The following is an 18,902-nucleotide window of genomic DNA, read 5'->3' as shown; positions in this document are numbered from 1 at the left end:
GCAAAAAGGACTTTATAGATGTAACTGGGGTTTCAGACAATAAAATAGAGAGATTATCGTGGGTTATGTGAGTGGGCCCAATCTAATCCCATGAGCTCTTAAAAACAGAGGACTTTCTGTGGCTGGGGTCAGAGAGTTGAGGCAGAGGGAGAAGTCAGAGAGATTCAAAATGTGAGAAGGATTCCAACCAGGGTTGCTGGCAGGGGCTGCATAGAAAACAAGAGCAGGAACACAGGCAGCCTCTAAGAGTAAAGACTGGTCCCTGCCGGACCCCCAGGGAGGAAGCCGAGAACACGGCCCTACAACAGTAAGGAGAATTCGGCCAGCAACCTGAGTGAGCTTAGAAATGGATTCTTCCCCAGAGCCTCCAGGAAGGAAGGCAGCCCTGATAACACCTTGATTTTGGCCTTGTGACAGACCCTAAGCAGAGGACCCAGTTCAACCCATTCAAAATTCTGATCTACAGAAACTGTAAAATAATAAACGTGTGTTGTTTTAAACTGCGAAATTTGTGGTAAGTTATTATGGCAGCCATAAAAAAATACTAAAAAAATAAAATAAAATAAGAGAGAAAAAGCCCCCAGATGAGCATTTACCCTGCCTGATGACCTCCATGTGTGTCCTCATCAGGCTGCAGAGGAAGGATCAGCCCAGCCTGAGTGGTTTCTGAGGCCAGAGTCTATAAATGAATCACCCAGTATGTGGCCCTTTTCTGGCTTATTTCAGGAGTGCAAGGAAGGGAAGAATTACAGAGTAGCAGGAGAAAACTTTAGCAGCTGGTGATCTATTATCTTGATTGTGGTGATGGTTCCACAGATGTTTTCATACGTCAAAATTGTTCAAATTGTAAACTTAAATATGTGCAGTTTATTGTATGTCAATTATATCTCAAAAAAGCTATATATAAAAAATAGGGACTTCCCTGGTGGCGCAGTGGTTAAGAATCTGCCTGCCAATGCAGAGGACATGGGTTCGAGCCCTGGTCCGGGAAGATCCCACATGCCACGGAGCAACTAAACCCGCGAGCCACAACTACTGAGCCCGCGTGCTGCAACTACTGAAGCCCGCACGCCTAGAAGCCCGTGCTCCGCAACAAGAGAAGCCACCGCAATGAGAAGCCCGCACACTGCACCGCTTGCCGCAGCTAGAGAAAGCCCATACACAGCAACGAAGACCCAACGCGGCCAAAATAAATAAATAAATAAATAAAATAAAAACAGTAAACTGATTTAAAAAAAAAATAGTCACTTCTCATTTCAAAAAAAAAAAAAAAATAGACAAGGTTAAGACAGGAAAAGACAAGCCATGGATGGGGAGAAGATATTTGCAAAACAATGATTAGATAAAGGCTTTTTATCCAGAATATATTTTTGAAAATTGCAACTCAATAATAAGCCAAAGAATCCAATAAAAGTGAGCAAAAGTTTTGAACAGACACTTCACCAACAAAGATATATAGATTGTAAATAACAATATGAAACCATGCTCATCGTTTTAGTCATTAGGGAAATGCAAATTAAAATCACAATGAGACACCACTACTCACTCACCTGAATGATTTTAAATAGAAGGACTAAAAATACCAAGTGCTGAGGAGTTTGAGAGTAACTGGCCTGGGAACTCTATGAGGGCAGGACCTGGCGCTCTTGATCATCACAGTGTCCAGTCGTCACTTAGTTCAGGGCCTGTCACAGGGTAGGTACTCAGTAGATATTTATTGAGTAAGTGGACAAAATTCTTTGGGAGGACATTTCTTGATGATTTCTGGGGTCCCAGAGCAATTGGACTTTCTCTCCTAGGGGCTCCCCTGAGGTAATGTCCCACCTCAGGGGTGATGACTTCACTATAGTTGTTGGTTCATTCCTTCATTCATTAATCACGTATTTCTTTCACTTATTTATGTATTTATGTACTTATTTACTGAAGTACAGTTGATTTACAATGTTAGTTTCTGGTGTGCAGCAAATTGATTCAGTTTTATATATATGTACGTATACATATGTACGTATACATACACATGTATATATTCTTTTTCATATTCTGTTCCATTATATTATGTTATTATAAGATATTGAATATAGTTCCCTCTAGTATATAGTAGGACTCTGTTGTTTATCTATTTTATATATAGTAGTTTGTATCTGGTAACCCCAAACTCCTAATTTATCCCTCCTCCCGCCCCCATTTCCCTTTTGGTAACCATAAGTTTGTTTTCTGTGTCTGTGAGTCTGTTTCTGTTTTGTAAATAACTTCATTTGTGTCATATTTTAGATTCCACATATAAGAATCACATACTTCTGACATCTGTATTTCTGGCATCTGCAGAGTCCAGGCCTTTGTCCTCGATACTGGAATCCAGTGTGGCCCACCGTCCCAGCCCTCTGAGGACTCAGAGGCCACATTAAGAAAGAGCTCATACACTCAGTATGTGTCATGTGCAAAGTGTGTAGGAAGAAAGGTGAATGTGACTTACTGATGGAGCCAATGAAGGCCTCTCAGAGGAAGAGGGGATCTCGTTAGACCTTAAAGGATAAAGAAAAATGTCTGAAACTCCATAAGGACAAGGAAGGGTCTGTCTTATCATTACTAAAACTCCAGTGACTAGTACATGGGCAGATGCAAACTGGTAAATATTTACATAAAAGAACGCTGCTGTTTTATATGAGGCCCTCTATTTCCACACAGAAAGCATGCCTGTGTGAGGTCACCAGGATGCATTGGCTGCAAGTAACTGGAAACACTGTCTCAACTGGGCTTAAGCATTAAGGAGAATGTATTTCATCACAATTAAGGAATCTAAATGTAGGTGGCTCTGGAGGGTAGTTAATGCATTTTAGAAGATGAAGGAAGTATGGAAGGCTTAGATTCCTTCCTTCTCTCTGATCTGCTAGTCTTAGAGAATTGACTTGTCCTCAGATCCTTATGGTCCCAAGATGGCTGCTGCAGCTCCAGGCATCACATGGAGACACAGCGACATCTAGGGTAAGAAGGGGATGGAAGGATCTCCTGGTCCTATTAGCAACCAGGAAACCTGTCTTGAATATGTAGGTTGATGCTCTGCATTCATTTCAACTTCCCTCTTGTATGCTGTCCTGCCTGCAGGGGCTGAAAGGTTTAAAACAACATTTCTGACTCCGGTGCAGCTGGGATCTGCCTTACATTTGGGTTCTTCCAACCAGATGCACTCAGACCAGATTTGAATGATGGATGAGGGGTGGAGGCCATTCTTCTGCTGGCTCTACCCCCATGGAAGTGTCTGCTTTTTTGTGGTGGTCTTTCTGATCATAGCAGTTTCCAGATGGCAGGTGTCCCGTAACTGTGACAGATCCCTGGTTGTGTGGCCTGTGGCCTTCCTGATCATGGCGGTGGAAGCCAATTCCTAATTAAGCAGTCAGGATCCTGATCCTAGAAAGGAAGTGGGCCTTTGAAAAGCTCTGGTTTATGGTTTGGCTCTTAAAGTTATACCTGAATGGTCAACACAGAATCTATTTGTTCAACCTTCCTGACACTTCTGTAAGCCACTTATCACCCTATAATAAATCCCTTACTGCAGACATTAACCAGAATTGGTCCTGGTCTCTGTAATGAACTGTATAAGTTTGCCATGGCTACTGTAACAAATTACCTCCAATATTGTGGCATAAAACAACAGAAATTTATTCTTTCACCTTTGTGAGGCCAGAAGGCTATAATCAGGACCACTGGGCCAAAAATCAATGTGTTAGCAGAGCCATGCTCCTTCTGGCAGCTCTAGGGGAGAATCTGTTCCTCGCCTCTTCCAGCTTCTGGTGGCTGCCGGCACTCCTTGGCTTGTGGCTGCATCTCTCCATGTCTGCCTCCCTGGTCATGTTCCTCCCGCCTCCTCTTCTCTGTGTGTAATCTCCCTCTGTCTCTCTCTCTCTCTTTTCTTTTCTTTTTTTTTTTTTGGCCATGCAGCTTGAGGGGATCTTAGTTCCCAGACCAGGGATCAAACCCAGGCCCTCATCAGTGAAAGCACGAAGTCCTAACCACTGGACCACCAGGGGATTCTCTCCCTTTGTGTCTCTCTTATCATGATGCTTGCCATAGCATTTCAGTCTCACCCTGATAATCCAGGATAATCCCATCTCAAAAACTTAATTTAATCACATCTAAAAAAACCTTTTTTTTCCCCCCCCGAAATAAGGTCACATTTACAGGTCCCAGGGATTGGGACATGGATATCTTTGGGAGAGCCATTTTTCAGCCTACCGAATGAAACACCATAAAACCTTTCTTAGAGGGCTTCCCTGGTGGCGCAGTGGTTAAGAATCCGTCTGCCAATGCAGGGGACACGGGTTCGATCCCTGGTCCAGGAAGATCCCACATGCCGTGGAGCAACTAAGCCCGTGCGCAACAATTACTGAGCCTGCGCTCTAGAGCCCACGAGCCACAACTACTGAAGCCCACGCGCCTAGAGCCCGTGCTCCGCAACAAGAGAGCCACCGCACCGAGAAACCTGTGCACCGCAACGAAGAATAGCCCCCGTTCGCCGCAACTAGAGAAAGCCCGCGTGCAGCAACGAAGACCCAACACAGCCAAAAGAAAGAAAGAAAACAAAAACAAAACCTTTCTTAGAGCATCCACCTCCCCGCAAGCCAATTCCCCTAATCATGGGCCAATTGGATCACTGTGAAACACGTCCTCTCTCCTTTTTTTTTTGACCACGCCGTGCGCCACGAGGGGATCTTAGTTCCCTGACCAGGGTTCAAACCCGTGCCCCCTGCAGTGGATACACTGAGTCTTAACCACTGGACCGCCAGGGAAGTCCGAAAACATGTCCTCTCTTTTCCCTCTGGATTCACTCTCCTCTCTGCTCTAAGTCCGGGAATGTGGATTACATCAGTTGGGACTCCCTTGCCTTCTGTCTTCCAGCTGGGTTCAGCAATGGGAGGTGTTAGCAGAAAATTGGATAGAGGAAAAGAGAGCAGGTGGGTATTTACTCTCCTACTTTCCTGCTGGGCTGTGGGCTGGCAGCAGTGATGTTCCAGAATCTCTGTCAGGGGACTGGTAACGGCTCCCTCCCAGGTCCCTTCTGGTGGTTTAGGAACAGTGATAGCTTCCGGCTGTTGGGTGGGCCCAGGTGCTGCCCTGTGTTGGTTTCCCCTAACCATACCCCACATCTGTACTTTGTTGCTTATGTAACTCCCTTACCCCATTTGACCATTTGGTCTCCTGCGGGGATCCTGGCTGACGCAGTCACATAGCCAAGCCTACACGAGTCTTTAGCAAGAGGGCTTGTGTAGGTTGGTTTAGGTCAATCAAGAATGACATGGGGGAAGGGCTGTGCCACAAAGAATGACATGAGAAATTTTTGCTGGGCTGACAACGACTGTGTCTCCTTCATCCATTTTAGAGATTAGGGCCCTAGGATAAAGCTTCCTCTCTTCTTTGACAGTTCACATGTTAGAAAAAATTTTTAATGGTGATATATTGATTTAATAACGAGTCCTTAGGTTGTGCCAGGGACTGTGCCTTGGTACTTGACATGATTTAACACATTTAATTCCCACTACCACCCAGTGATGAAGGATATTATAATATAGTTTACTGATTGGAAACTAAAAGTTTAACTGACTTGCCCAAGGTCATGCAGTAACTAAGCGAGCAGAAGTTGGGATTCTAAGATCTCTGTGACCTCAGAGCTTGCATTTTTAACCACTACAACCATACTGTCTCCTTTATCGTACTTGAGATACTTTTATCCACCAGGTGAGATGCTAATTGCTTTACGTATATTGTTTCTAATTTACAGAAGAACCTCTCTACGTGAATACACATCACCATCATCTCACACCCAAACTCCCTCCTCTACCCTTAGGCATTCCTGGGTGCTTTCCTCTTATGAGTCCTGAACTTTTAGAAACATAAACTGGAGCAGTTGCTTCTTTGCTTAAAACTCTGCAGTGACTGCCTATGTATCTTCCAGGAAAATCCAAGTGCTTAAAGATCTCACAGACACCCAAGGCCCTGGTCCCTATCTACCTGTCTAACTTCACTCCTAGCCACCTCTCCGTGGAGTTCTGGACTGCAGCACACTGGCCTCCTTTCTGTTCTTCAAATTTTAATGACCAGCTCCCTCCCCAGTCTGAAGGTCCCCGAGGACAGGGGCTTGTGGATCTGTATTCCCAATACTGGCAAATAACAGGCAGCTAGGAAATACTGTCCATGTATATAATGAATGGACGACTGAATGGCTGCGTGCATGAATAAATGAACCTTTCAAAGAGAGGTATCCCTGGGCTTCCCTGGTGGCGCAGTGGTTGGGAGTCTGCCTGCCGATGCAGGGCACGCGGGTTCGAGCCCTGGTCTGGAAAGATCCCGCATGACGCGGAGCAGCTGGGCCCGTGAGCCACAATTGCTGAGCCTGCGCGTCTGGAGCCTGTGCTCCGCAACAAGAGAGGCTGCAATAGTGAGAGGCCCACGCACCGCGATGAGGAGTGGCCCCCGCTTGCCGCAACTGGAGAGGGCCCTCGCACAGAAACGAAGACCCAACACAGCCATAAATAAATAAAAATAAAAATAAAAAAAGAGAGGTATCCCTAAGTTATCTTCAGATGAAGAAATCTAGAGGCCAGGAAAGGCAAGTATATTACTAAATGTCACTCAGCAGATAAATGTTCCATCTGGGTATCAAATTCAGGTCTGAGTTCAGAGTTGGGCTTCCTCCACTCACACTGTCTCAGAATGACTGCTCCCACTCGTAAGTGTAACACCATTTGATAATGAAAATGAATTGACGCCAGGAGAAAAGAATGACACCAGAGGTACAGGGTTTGCAAACACGAGGACACATAAATAGCAGGACCCAAAGTATCATAACTGGGAACTTTGACATCTATGATCCCCAAATCCCTCAGGGAACAAGACCTGCTCAGGTGGGGAGGTCCAAGAGTGACAGATTTATAAAATCCCCAAAAGGTGTTGGGGATTCACATTAGAGGACCAACCCTGTAATGGTCAGAGGAACCCAGGCAATTATGTCAGACTGGTTCATGGTATGTGGGGGTCAGTGACCAAAGCAACCCAGGAATCAAGTCTTCTACTGACCACCTGGAAAGATATTCTGGCCATGCATCCCACGGAAATGTCACTGCATCCAGGGAACTCGTTCTGGTCTTGGGAAAGAATCCGTGCCTCTTGCACCCAGCGTGGGTGGGTCAAGGTTCAGCCAATAGTGGCAGAGAAGCCACCTGTAAGCGCTCTTCTCAGCATGCCCAGCTGAACTCCCAGCCAACAGCTGCCCTGTGGGTGAGCCATCAACTGCCTCCAGACCCGTCAAGCCTTCAGATCAATCAAATCCCAGCTGACATCCAACTGCAACCATGGGAGAGACCCCAAGTGAAAAATCACTCACCTGAGGGAGAACAGGAGGAGGAGAAAGGTACGACATGGACAGGTGAGAGGGTACTGTCTCATTTCCCCACAGACAGCAATTGCCAACTCTGAACAAAATATTAAAAAACAAAACAAAACAAAAACCCAACTATTTGAAGGCACTGGAGAGAAACCAGACACAGGCAGAAGCTGGAGGGGATTCAGCCTTTTAAGGAATGGAAGACACTGGGAATTCCCTGGTGGTCCAGTGGTTGGGACTGTGCCCTCCACTGCAGGGGGCACGGGTTCGATCCCTGGTTGGGGAACTAAGATCCTGCAAGCCGAGCAGCATGGCCAAAAATAAAATAAAATAAAGAATGGACTTCTTCGCTTATTACTAGACCACAGCATGGAAGCACATCTAGATTACAGGGTGTCGGATCCAGACGACCTTTCAAAAGGAAAGTACCAGAAGCATCCAAAAAGGAAACGAACTACGTTCACGAAGAAACAATTGGCAGATTTGAACTTCCTTTTCAATAAAAACCCATACCCCACCCCTAGCCTTCAGAGAGAAATGGCCTCAAAAATGGACATACATCCAACAGTCCTGCAGGTTTGGTTCAAGAATCGTAGCGCGAAACTCAAGAAAGCCAAATACGAGGATTTTCAGTCAGAACAGCAAGAGGCTCAACAGCAATTATCTGAGGCAGGAGGCAAGATCAGCTCTTCCAAGGGAAATATGGATACACCTCCCAGGTCCCCTAATGGTACCTCCCCTGCATCTCTAGTTTATATGGATTGTCCAATACCTTCCTTCCAACTCAGCAGGTGGCGCCATTTGAAGGCTGTCACAGACCATTCTCTTGGCCACAAAATGGTACATTTTGGCTACTGCCAATACCCTAATATATACTGCCTCGATCCCATTTTGGAATCCCAAGCTCTCTCCACAAGCTTCAATTCTAATTCTTTTGGCTCTTTTTCGCCATAAAGATCTTAGAGAAGCTAGACACAGAAAGTCACATGTGATTTGTAATGATTCCCATACAAGGGAATACTTTTCAGCAGTGAAAGGAAAAAACAAGATATACACGTGGATGCAGTTCAAGACCATTATGTTGAGTGAAAGAAAAAAAACCCACACAACAGAGTACACAGTGTATAATTCTGTATAATTCCCACTGTATGAATTTGTAGAGCAGGCAGGAAAAACTAATCTACAGCAGCCAGAAGCAGATTAGTGACTGTCCATGTCGTAGAAAGAATTGAGTTGAAAAAGGCACAGGATGATGTAGAGGTTTCATGTCTTTTTTTTTTTTTTTTGGCCACTCTGTATGGCTTGCAGGATCTTATTTCCCTGAATCCGGCCCACAGCTGTGAAAGCCCTGAGTCCTAACCACTAGACTGCCAGGGAATTCCTCTCACATCTTAAAATGTCAGTTACCTAGGTGTGAAATTCATCAGAGCACTACATTATATACTTGAAAGTTGCAAGAGACTGGATCTTAAATGTTCTCACCACAAAAAAGAAATGAGAATTATGTGATGGGATGGATGGAGGTGTTAGCTAATGTTATGGTGGTAATCATTTTGCCACATATAAATGTATCAAATCAACATGTTGTATACCTTAAACTTATGTGAAGTTATGTGTCAATCATATCTCATTAAAGCTGAAGGAAAAAAAAAAAGAATAGAACACACTATGTGAGATCAAGTTCATATGGCTTTTCCTCTGAGGACGCACCCCTGTTCATGTGGCAAGGGACAGCTTGAATTCAAGCAGAAAACCAGTCATTGACTTGAAGTATCAGACCCTAGAGTTCAGGGTGGCAAGAGTAGTTGGAAACTGAGAGGAGAAATCCTAATATGGAGGGAGCCCCAGAGAAAGAGGACCTAAGTCTGTATGTAAATTACCCTTGAATCTTTAATGTACTGAAAGAAAAAGAAAGCTGTCAACACAGAATTCTATATCCACTGTAAATATCCTACAAAACTGGCAAAATAAGATGGCTGCTCTCATTTCTGTCATTCAGCAAGAGTGGAGACAGGAAACGAGGAGGGCATTGCCATTTCCTTTAAAGGACCAAGTCATAAGGTGCTCAGATTGCTTTCACTCATTTGCATTGGCCAAAACATAGTGCCATAGGTGTGTGGAAAACTGGAAAATGTTGTCTTTAGTAGAGCACTCTTAAATCCACTAGGTAAAGGAAGAAGGGATAACAGATATAGAGACAGCTAGCTGGAGTCTCTGTCATCCAGCTTTATAGACAATTATGTGGTTGTGTGATGGCTGGAGCTGTGGCAGCCATCTTATGACCATAAGGGGAGACAGTACTGATACACTGAGGGTGGAGGAGCAGCCAGATGGAAAAACCCTGGCTCCACTATGACATCATGCTCTCTAAACTGGCACACTTCAGTATAAATATTATGTGAGCCATGCATACCATTTAAAATTTTCAGTAACCATGCTTAAAAAGTTAAAAAATACATAAGAAATTAATTTAAAATATACTTTATTTGACCCAGTATACCCAAAATATAATTTAAATATATAATCAATGTAAAATTATTAATGATTTTAAATCTTTTAAACAGTAAATTAAAATTCTGTATGTACACACATCTATTTCCTAGTTCTATCCACTGAGAGAGAGCAGAAGCAATGATATCCTTGTAGCAATCAGTTCACCAGGTCTTGGTTTCTAAATACTGTTCTCCACTAAAAGGAACCAGAGCTCCTTGGGGAAATGGCCAGAGTTACAGAGATGAGGCAGGAAAATTACAAAAGGAGCCTGGGAATCTGACACCAGAAAGCGAGGAGGTGCTCAACAAATGATGGGGACACATCAAAAGGACATGAGCCCTCTTGAAAAGGTTCCCATTGGTCTCATCTGGGACAACTTGAGCGTCACGATAAATGATAGTAAAGAACTACAATTATAAACTAATAACTCATGAGTCCATGTTGACATAAAGCCATTGGTAAATACATGAATCAGGAAGTGGAGGAAAGCTCTTCCTAAGAGTAGAATGTCGACTAAGAAATGTAGAAAGAATGATGACATTAGAGGCTCACTATTTGGTAATGGTCATAATAGTAACTGTAAGACAAACTCCAACAACGGATGCTAAAATGAATGGCTCAGAGTTTGAGAAGTAATGGGAATTTACATGGTCTCAAACTCTCTCCACATCCTTATTAACTACAAAGAGAAAAAAAGTAACCATAGAGAAACTTGGCAGGCAACATCTGGAAAAAGAAAAATAAGAAAAATAAGAAGTCGTTAAATTCTGGAGGATATTTTATACTTAGAGCACAGCTTGGCTTGTACTAGTTACCTTTCAAGTGAACAATGGCTACATGTGATCTGGGAGCCATATTGGACAGCTCAGCTTAAATGGACCCTGCTGTTTGAGATTTCTCATCCTGTACAATAATAAATGTTCTCAATATTAAGGCACTTTGAGTTAATATTACTTTACTTATAACAGAATGCAATCTAGTGACACCATCATACCATCACACACACACTGTGGGAGGATGAATTATGGCCCCCAAAGTGCCAACCCACAATCTCAGACCTACGAATATCCCCTGTTACATGCCAAAGGGACTTTGCAGATGTAATTAAGATTTATGGACTCTAAAAGAGAGAGATTATCCTGGATTCCCTGAGTGGACCCAGTCTAAACACACGAGTTCTTAAGAGCAGAGAACTTTCTCAGGCTGGAAGTAGAAGAGAAATGTGGCAGAAGGAGAAATGAGAGGGATTCCAAGCATGAGAAGGATTTGACTCACCATTACAGACTCTGAGAGGTAGGGTCAACGTGCAGGGACCAGAAAGAAGTTGCGAAGAGCTAAGGATGGGCCCTCACAGCCAGCAGGAAAAAAGGATCTCAGTCTGACAACCGCAAGGAATAGAATTCTGCCAACAACTTAAATGAGTTTGGAAGCGTATCCTGCACAGAGCTTCCGAAACAATCCAGCCAGCCACACTTTGATCAGCCTTGTGAGACCCACAGCAGGGAAATTAGCTGAGCCCACCCGGATTTCTGACCTGCAGAAATGTAAGATAATGAATTTGTGTTGTGTTGATATGCTCAGTTTGTGAGAATTTGTTATGGCAGCAAAGAAAAACCAACACACACACACACACACACAGTCCCACACCACAAAGAGCATCTTTTCTTCATTGTTTATTTGTACAGTTTTTATAAAAAGTAGAAAAATAAACATTTTATGGGGTCTGAGCTTGATAAATCACACACATAAATATAAAAATAGTGATTTGGAGGCAATAAATTAAAAAAAGGGGTTTTGACGCATAAATAATATCGAAGATGCTGAGACACGTTGCAGGTGGGTCTCTGGGGTCAGACACACTGGTCTCCACTGGCAACACATTTCAGGTCCCGGGTGAGGAGGCGGAAGAGGTTGAACATGACAGAGGCTTCGAGGCAGTCCCGGGACTCCTGGGGGGAGAGGGGGATGGCTCAGTAGCTCCCATGTCTGGGCTCGCAGCTGAGCCCAGCCATCGGTTTCCCCTCCCCGGTCACTCACCTTCTTCGGGGCGTCCTGGAGCCGGTGCAGCCAGTGGTGGAGGCGGCCCCGGGGCCTGGGGCCTGCTGTGGGCTGAGCTGGGACCTGTGGGCAGAGGAGGGTGGTGTTGAGGGTGTGAGGCAGGGCCTGGGACAGAGGGGGACGTACAGGTGGCCAGAGCCCAGACACGGCCCGGGTGCCCCGAGCACTCACACAGGCCTGGAGCTTGGAGTGGATGTGGTGCAGCGTGTGAAGGGGCTGGTCCAGGATGTGGTCCAGGGATGAGTTAGCCGTGGCCTCCAGGACATTCAGTGTCAGGGCCAGCTCAGCCTCCAAGGCCACGGGGCGCTCCCACACCTGAGGAGGAGACAGAAGACAGGTGAGAGTTGCACATGAGAGAGAACAGGCGAGGAGGCACAGGTGAGGGGGACAGAGGAAGGGACAGTGGAAGGTGAAAGTCGGGGTCAGGTGAGAGCCGATGTGCTTGGCTGAGGGGAAGGGGTCAGGGGACGGGTGGGGAGGGCAGGGAGAGAAGGACGTGAGAGAAGGAGGAGGTGAGGGGCCACCTGCAGAGCCGGAGCGGGGCGGGCAGGTGAGGGCAGGCGGGCCTGACTCTCCCAACTCACCTGCAGCTGCCTCAGGTCCCGGGTCCTGGGGAAGAGGCGGGAGCTGCAGTTCCAGTCCTTCTGCAAGAGCGACTCTTCCTAGAGAGCAAGGGCAAGGTCAGCCCACAGGGGGAGGGACAGAGGGGAGACCCCAGGGAGACTGGAGGATGGCCAACAACAGGAGGACGGGAGGTGAACTTGCAAAAGGACCGCAGAGGCGCGTCCACCGCAGGAGGACAGGAGATCGCCCACCGCGGGGAGGGTGGAGGTCAGCCCAGTGCGGGGAGGGCAGGCCCACCTTCAGCCCAGGTAGCCGGGGAGCGCCCAGAGGGAGGGGTGGAGGGTCGCCCACTGCAGGAGGGGTCGGGGGAGACTCACAAAGGCGTCCTTGGCCCTCTTGAAGGCCTGCAGCTCTTGTGGGGACAGAGACTTGAACTGGGCCATGTGGCAGCCCCGTGCACCTGGGAGGGCCCCGAGGGGCGAGGGCACAGGAACTGCTCCTGTCCTGCTCGGCGCCACGGTCATCAGCATCAGCACCAGCGTGCAGCCCGGGGCCATGTCTGTGTTAAGGAAGGACAGAAAGATGAGGGGAGGGAGGGCGTCAGGGGGTGAGGGTGGAGGCTCTGGGGAGGTGAGGGTCCCAGACAGTGATGTAGGGGCTGACCCAGCTTCATTCCTGCTCTCTGGTCTCTGTCAGCAGATGGGGGATCAAGTGTCCACTCTGAGGCTGCCGCCTGGGGTCTCTCAGTCTCGTCTGGCGTCTCTGACTTCAGCCTCCTCTTCTGGATCTCAGCTCGTTGCTCTGTCCGTGCCTCTGAACTTCCAGCTCCGTCTGAGGTGCAATTCCTGCCTGAGTTCCATGGCGCAGCTTTTAGCCTGTGCAGCTGGGCAATCCCAGCTGATGTAGGAAAAGTGAAAACGCAGCTAGAGGCTGACACCGGCACCAGCGGAGGTGCAGGCTGGGAAAGCCCAGAGCAGGGCGGGGCCTGTGAGCCATGTGAGCCGCTGAGGGAAAGAGAAACTGACATCCATTCACGCTCACCTCCAAGAAAGTGAGTAACGATGGGCTTCCCTGGTGGGGCAGTGGTTGAGAATCTGCCTGCCAATGCAGGGGACACGGGTTCGAGCCCTGGTCTGGGAAGATCCCACATGCCACGGAACAACTGGGCCCGTGAGCCACAACTACTGAGCCTGCGCGTCTGGAGCCTGTGCTCCGCAACAAGAGAGGCCGCGATGGTGAGAGGCCCGTGCACCGCGATGAAGAGTGGCCCCCGCTTGCCGCAACTAAAGAAAGCCCTCGCACAGAAACGAAGACCCAACACAGCCATAAATAAATAAAATAAATAAATTTAAAAAAAAACAAACAACCATTTAAAAAAAAAGAAAAAAAAAAGAAAGTGAGTAACGAAGTCAAAATCAGGGCTGGGGCAGCCTTCAGCCCCACACGGCGGGTCTCCTGCACCGGTGCCCAGGCTGATCTAGGACTGGGGTGGGGAGGGGACAGAGGGACTTCCATTTTTGCAGAGGCCCCAGTACAGGGAGTAGAGGGAAAAGGCACCTGTAGGAGGTGTTGCCATGAAGAACCTGGAACTTCCAAGAGGGAGGCTGTTTAGGAGATGGCAGAAGGTCCAGGGGTGCTGCTGCGGGTGGGAGAGAGAGTGAGAAAGGCAAAACACTCGTGAATTAAGCGAGGACACCAGCTCCTCCCCACCCTTCCCCACCTGGTACCGATAGAGACAGAATGGGGGCGGTCGGGAGCCTGCACTAACCTGTTCTCTGACTGTCAGGCCCAGAAGGACCCAGGAATAGGAGGATGTGCTATGAAATTGAGCTGTGACCAGTACTTCAGGGAAATCAGGTGGGTTTGAGAAAAACGCCTTCATTCATTCACCAAGTACTTATTTGCCCTCCCACCCCCACTTTGGGTCAGACCCTGCTCAAGGTGCCAGGAAGAGAGCATTGGAAAAAGAAAAGACATGAAACAATCCTTCATGGGGCTTTTTACTAGAGAGAGGTACCAGATAGTACCTCTCTGGGACACGGGGATTAGGCATGTGGTATGTATTACGTTAGGTAAAGTCAGATAATGGAAAATGAAAGAAATGAAGCAGGGACGAGAGCAGAGTGCGAGAGGAAGTCTGTATTAACTAAGGTAATGAAATGACATTTGAGGGAAGACCTAAACGAAGTGAGGGAGGGAGCCCTGTGGAGATCTGAGGGGGAGCCTTCCAGGAAAAGGGAACAGTCAGTGAAAAAGGAAAGCAGAGGCACCCCGCTCCTTCTGTGGGCCTGTGTATGTCTCACCCTGTTCACAGAGGCTCTGCCACAACGTGGTTTGTTGTCGCTGTTGTTTCTGGCCGTGCCGCTTGCAGGATCTCAGTTCCCCGACCAGGGATTGAACCGGACCCTCAGCGGTGAAAGCGCAGCGTCCTGACCACTCGAATGGCAGGGAATTCCCTCACAATGTGCTACTGAATACTCATGGTAGCACCAAGGACATCCTGTGCTTTGCCTACATTTCAAATACAGAGGAAACTGCAGGGACTCAGAGGGGTTAAGAGACTTGTCCAAGGTCATACAGCAAATAAGTGGTGAGGGCAGGGTATTAACTGAGTTCTGTCTGACACTAGAGAGTACCCACTGCACTCAAGTGCCCCAGTGTAGCTACATCTCCTGACTTGGAGGTAAGGGACGTCTCGAACAGAAGGTGTGGAGTCCTTTTGACTATTACTCCCACCCCCTCTTTCCCTCATTCATAATTCTGGGGAGAGGGTGGACCAAAGTCCTCAGTTGGGAATATCTCTGAGCTCTGATACGTAACGTTTTTTAGACATTTTTTTTATTGGAGTATAATTGCTTTACAATGTTGTATTACTTTCTGCTGTACAATGAAGTGAATCAGCTATATGTATGCCTATATCCCCTCCGTCCTGGACCTCCTTCCCACGCCCCCCATCCCACCCATCTAGGTCGTCACAGAGCACCGACCGAGCTGAGCTTCCTGTGCTTTATAGCACGTTCCCACTAGCTATCTATTTTACGTATGGTAGTGTATATATGTCAGTCCTAACCTCCCACTTCGTCCCACCCTCCCCTGCCCCCACTCTGTCCACATGTCCATTCTCTAGGTCCACGTCTCTATTCCTGCCCTGCAGATAGGTTCATCTGTAACAGCAGGTGGACTTCCCTGGGGGTCCAGTGGGTAAGACTCTGTGCAGGGGGCACGGTTAGATCCTTGGTAGGGGAACTAGATCCTGCATGCATGCCGCAACTCAGACCCAGAGCAGCCAAAATAAATAAACATTTTTTAAAAAATAAAAGCAACAGCAGGGATGTGCCCAAGTCACCTACCAGTGTTCTGGTCAGTATCTATTCATTGCATCGGCCTTACATCAGGGGAGGACACACTGCAGCAACTGTGAATCCTGAAAATTGACAAAGTATCTCAAAATCCCTCAACATCATACTGTTTCTCTTAGAAAGGAAGTTCAGGGGAGTGGCTAGGAGCATGGGAGCTGGGGCTAGACTCTGGGGCTCAAACCTGGCTCCGACCCTCTCTAGCTGTGTGACCTTGGGAAACAGGCTTTGCAGTTGGCCACGAAGATTGCCCATCCACAGATGCAGACAAATTTTAAAAGTACAATTGTTCTGCATTTATGTGTGTGATTATTTAATCGAGACCAATTATTAAGGCCATTCTGTGGCTTCAGCTGGAAGCTTCAGAAACATTATTTCAATGTATAGTACTCACTGCAAGGGAAGTGTAACAATGCCATGGCATAAATGAGTAAACTGAGGCTCAGAGAGAAGTAATTTGCCCAGACACGCAACACTTAAGTGGCAGGGGCAGAACTGAAACTCAGGTCACCTGATTTCCCTGTCTCAGCATTTTGTGCTGAACAGCCCCCCTCAAAATGATCACGGAATAAACAACCCGCAGAAATGCAAAAATATTTAATAATTGGCAATAAATTAACAACAGAAGACAGAACAGCAAATACACACAGGAACTTCATAAATACAAAACACACTTAAGTAACAGAATTCAAAAAACTACTTATCCAGAAGACTTTTGGCCCTTTCACTACCCAGTCCCTGAGGGAATGAGGCCTCCCCAGCCGGGAGGTCCAAGAGTCACATATTCATGGAATCGCAAAGCGGGCATTGAAGGTTCAAAGCAGGGGGTGGGACCTGTCATGAGACAGGGCTGTTCCTGTAACCACAGAAGTAGAAACTGGTCCATGGTACGTGGTGGTCAGCGACCAAGGCGGACACGGACTCCAGTCTTTTCCTGCCAGCCCGGGCCCGGGAAGATCCTAGGGCAACGCATCGCGCAGAAATACCGCTGCTTCCGGGGGAACTCGTTCTGGTCTTTAGGAAAAGGGCGCCTCTGGCACCAGCGCCGGCGGGTCCAGGCTGAGAGACCCGCCTGGGCCGATGGGGCCACGGAGGAGGGCGGCGTCCGCAACCAGGTGCCCCCGGGGCTTCGGGTCCCAGGCGGAGCCGCGGCGGGATCACAGACAAGGACCCGAGTGCGCCGCCAGCCGCAGGTCCCACGCGAGCAGGCGCAGGAGGTTGAAGATGACGGTGGCTTCGTGGCACCGAGGCGAGCCCTGCAGCCCGGGAAGCAGGCGGAGCGGGGCTGAGTCAGGAATCTCCTTCCCCGACAGACCCCCCCTCCAGACCCGCACGGCTCCAAGCCGGCCTCCCGTCTAGCCGCTTTCCCGCCTGCTCCACTCACAGCTGTGCGAGTCTGGGGACGCCTCCCGGGCCGCCGCAGGGACTTCCTCCGGGAGCCTGGCCGGACCAGCTCGAGCTGGAGGGAGAACGGGAGGTCAGTGCAGGCGGCGGGGAACCGAGCCTCCCCTCCCAGGTGACTCCGCCCCTCACCCTCCCAGCCGCAGACCAAAGCCCGGATCTGGGGACACCGAGAGGACGTGAATCGTGTCTGCGCCCGTTTCTGGCCTCACGGGACAGATTCGCAGTCGGGGGGCCTGGCCTTGAGACCAGGGGCGCAGAGCGAGCCGGGAGGGGTGCGGGGCCAGGGCGCAGCGCACTCACGCAGGCCGCCACGTCCCGCCCCGCGGCCGCCAGCAGCTCCAGGGTCGGGCCGACGCCGGGGAACAGCTCGGGGCTCGGCAGGCTGCTCAGCACGTCTTGGGCGTCGGCGAGGCCGCGGGCCACCTGGCGGAGCAGCGCACGGGACTGCGGGGACCCGGCGGGAGTTAGACGGGGCGGCGCGCCAGCCCGCGCTCCCCCACCCCCACCCCACCCCCCCCTCCCCGCCCGCCGGCCTCGGGCCTCACGGAAGGCCGCGGAGGGTCCCTCCTCCGGCGGAACGAGCAGTTGCGCGGCCTCCAGCTCAGCGTCTCTTCCTCCTGCGGGACAAGGGCTGGGGTGACGCGGAGTCTCCTGGCAAGGGCCCCTGAAGCGCTGGGACGTCGGAGATTCCTGGACGTGGCTCGGGACTGGCCGGGACCGTTGTGCTTATCGTGTTCCGAACCAGGCAGCGCTCCGATGGCTGAGCGGGGCTGAAGGGCACCCGCGCTCCCCGTGCGGAGCCTGCGCCCCGATGTGGAGCCGAGTCCGCCTAGAGGGGGCGCCCCTCTGTGACCCGCACCAAGGCCGTGCCTGAACTGACCACCGGGGCCTCCCGGAAGATGTCGTGGTCCCAATTCTGGACCCTGAAATCTGAGATGTGCCTGCTGGACGCTAGGACGCGAGGGCCCCGCGGGACAAAGACTGATGTCTCCGAGCCCGCGGGCCCGGGGTCCAGGGGGCGGGGGCGTCTGAGCATCACTCACATAGCGGTCCCTCAGTGCCTTGATGGCCAGCAGCGCCCGGGGGTCCAGGGAGCGGTAGTGTGAGAGGAGGCGGCGCGGAGGCTCCACCACTTCGGGGTCCGCCGCCACGCCCACCGTCACCAAGACCCACAGCCCCACGGCCACCGCGGCTGCGCCACTCGGCCCCATCTCTTCTCCTGCAGGACGCGACAGACGTCAGGGAGCTCAAGGAGAAGGCCCCGAGTCCAAGCCCCTGCCTCTGGTTAGACTTGCAGAGGCAGAGGGACTGACGCTCAGAGCGTGGGCTGTGGACACACGCAGGGGAAGAGACAGGATGGGCCCCCTCCTACCCTCAGCCTCTCTCCTCTCAATCCTCACCTACAATGTGTCTCTGGTGCCTGGTGCTGCAGCAGGGCCTGCCTCCCACTGTCCTCTGGGTGGTGTCCAGAGTGGTGTCCACCTGGGACAGCGGTGCCTGCACCCTCCATGGTGGCTTTTAAGTGCCCAGCTGAGAATGGTGAGCAACCGGGCTTCCCCGTGCAGGGTAAGCTTTCCCAACGTCATTGCTGGCCACTGATCAGCCCAGAGGGTTGCAGGCCGGGGTTTGAGGACTTTACCCACCTGTGGGCC

General features: G+C 49.6%; 2 protein-coding genes across 2 annotated transcripts; both read right to left on the bottom strand.

Moving 5' to 3' along the window:
* Window positions 1-11,718: 11,718 nt before the first annotated feature.
* LOC137753063 (interferon lambda-3-like) lies at window positions 11,719-13,053 on the bottom strand. Its single transcript, XM_068528043.1, has 5 exons — window positions 12,868-13,053; window positions 12,511-12,588; window positions 12,098-12,241; window positions 11,906-11,989; window positions 11,719-11,817 (listed from the first exon to the last, which is right to left on the bottom strand). Exons 1-5 carry the CDS (start codon window positions 13,045-13,047, stop codon window positions 11,719-11,721), a joined length of 585 nt encoding a protein of 194 aa, XP_068384144.1. The 5' UTR covers window positions 13,048-13,053.
* Window positions 13,054-17,003: 3,950 nt separating this feature from the next.
* LOC137753790 (interferon lambda-4-like) lies at window positions 17,004-18,461 on the bottom strand. The gene is made up of 3 exons (XM_068529146.1): window positions 18,294-18,461; window positions 17,231-17,305; window positions 17,004-17,102 (listed from the first exon to the last, which is right to left on the bottom strand). Exons 1-3 carry the CDS (start codon window positions 18,459-18,461, stop codon window positions 17,004-17,006), a joined length of 342 nt encoding a protein of 113 aa, XP_068385247.1.
* Window positions 18,462-18,902: the final 441 nt, after the last annotated feature.

This window comes from Eschrichtius robustus, chromosome 19 (assembly GCF_028021215.1).
Source record: "Eschrichtius robustus isolate mEscRob2 chromosome 19, mEscRob2.pri, whole genome shotgun sequence".
Taxonomy (NCBI): Eukaryota; Metazoa; Chordata; class Mammalia; order Artiodactyla; family Eschrichtiidae; genus Eschrichtius; species Eschrichtius robustus.
Note: the sequence above shows the minus strand (reverse complement) of the source record. Positions and strands in the feature narration are given on the sequence as shown.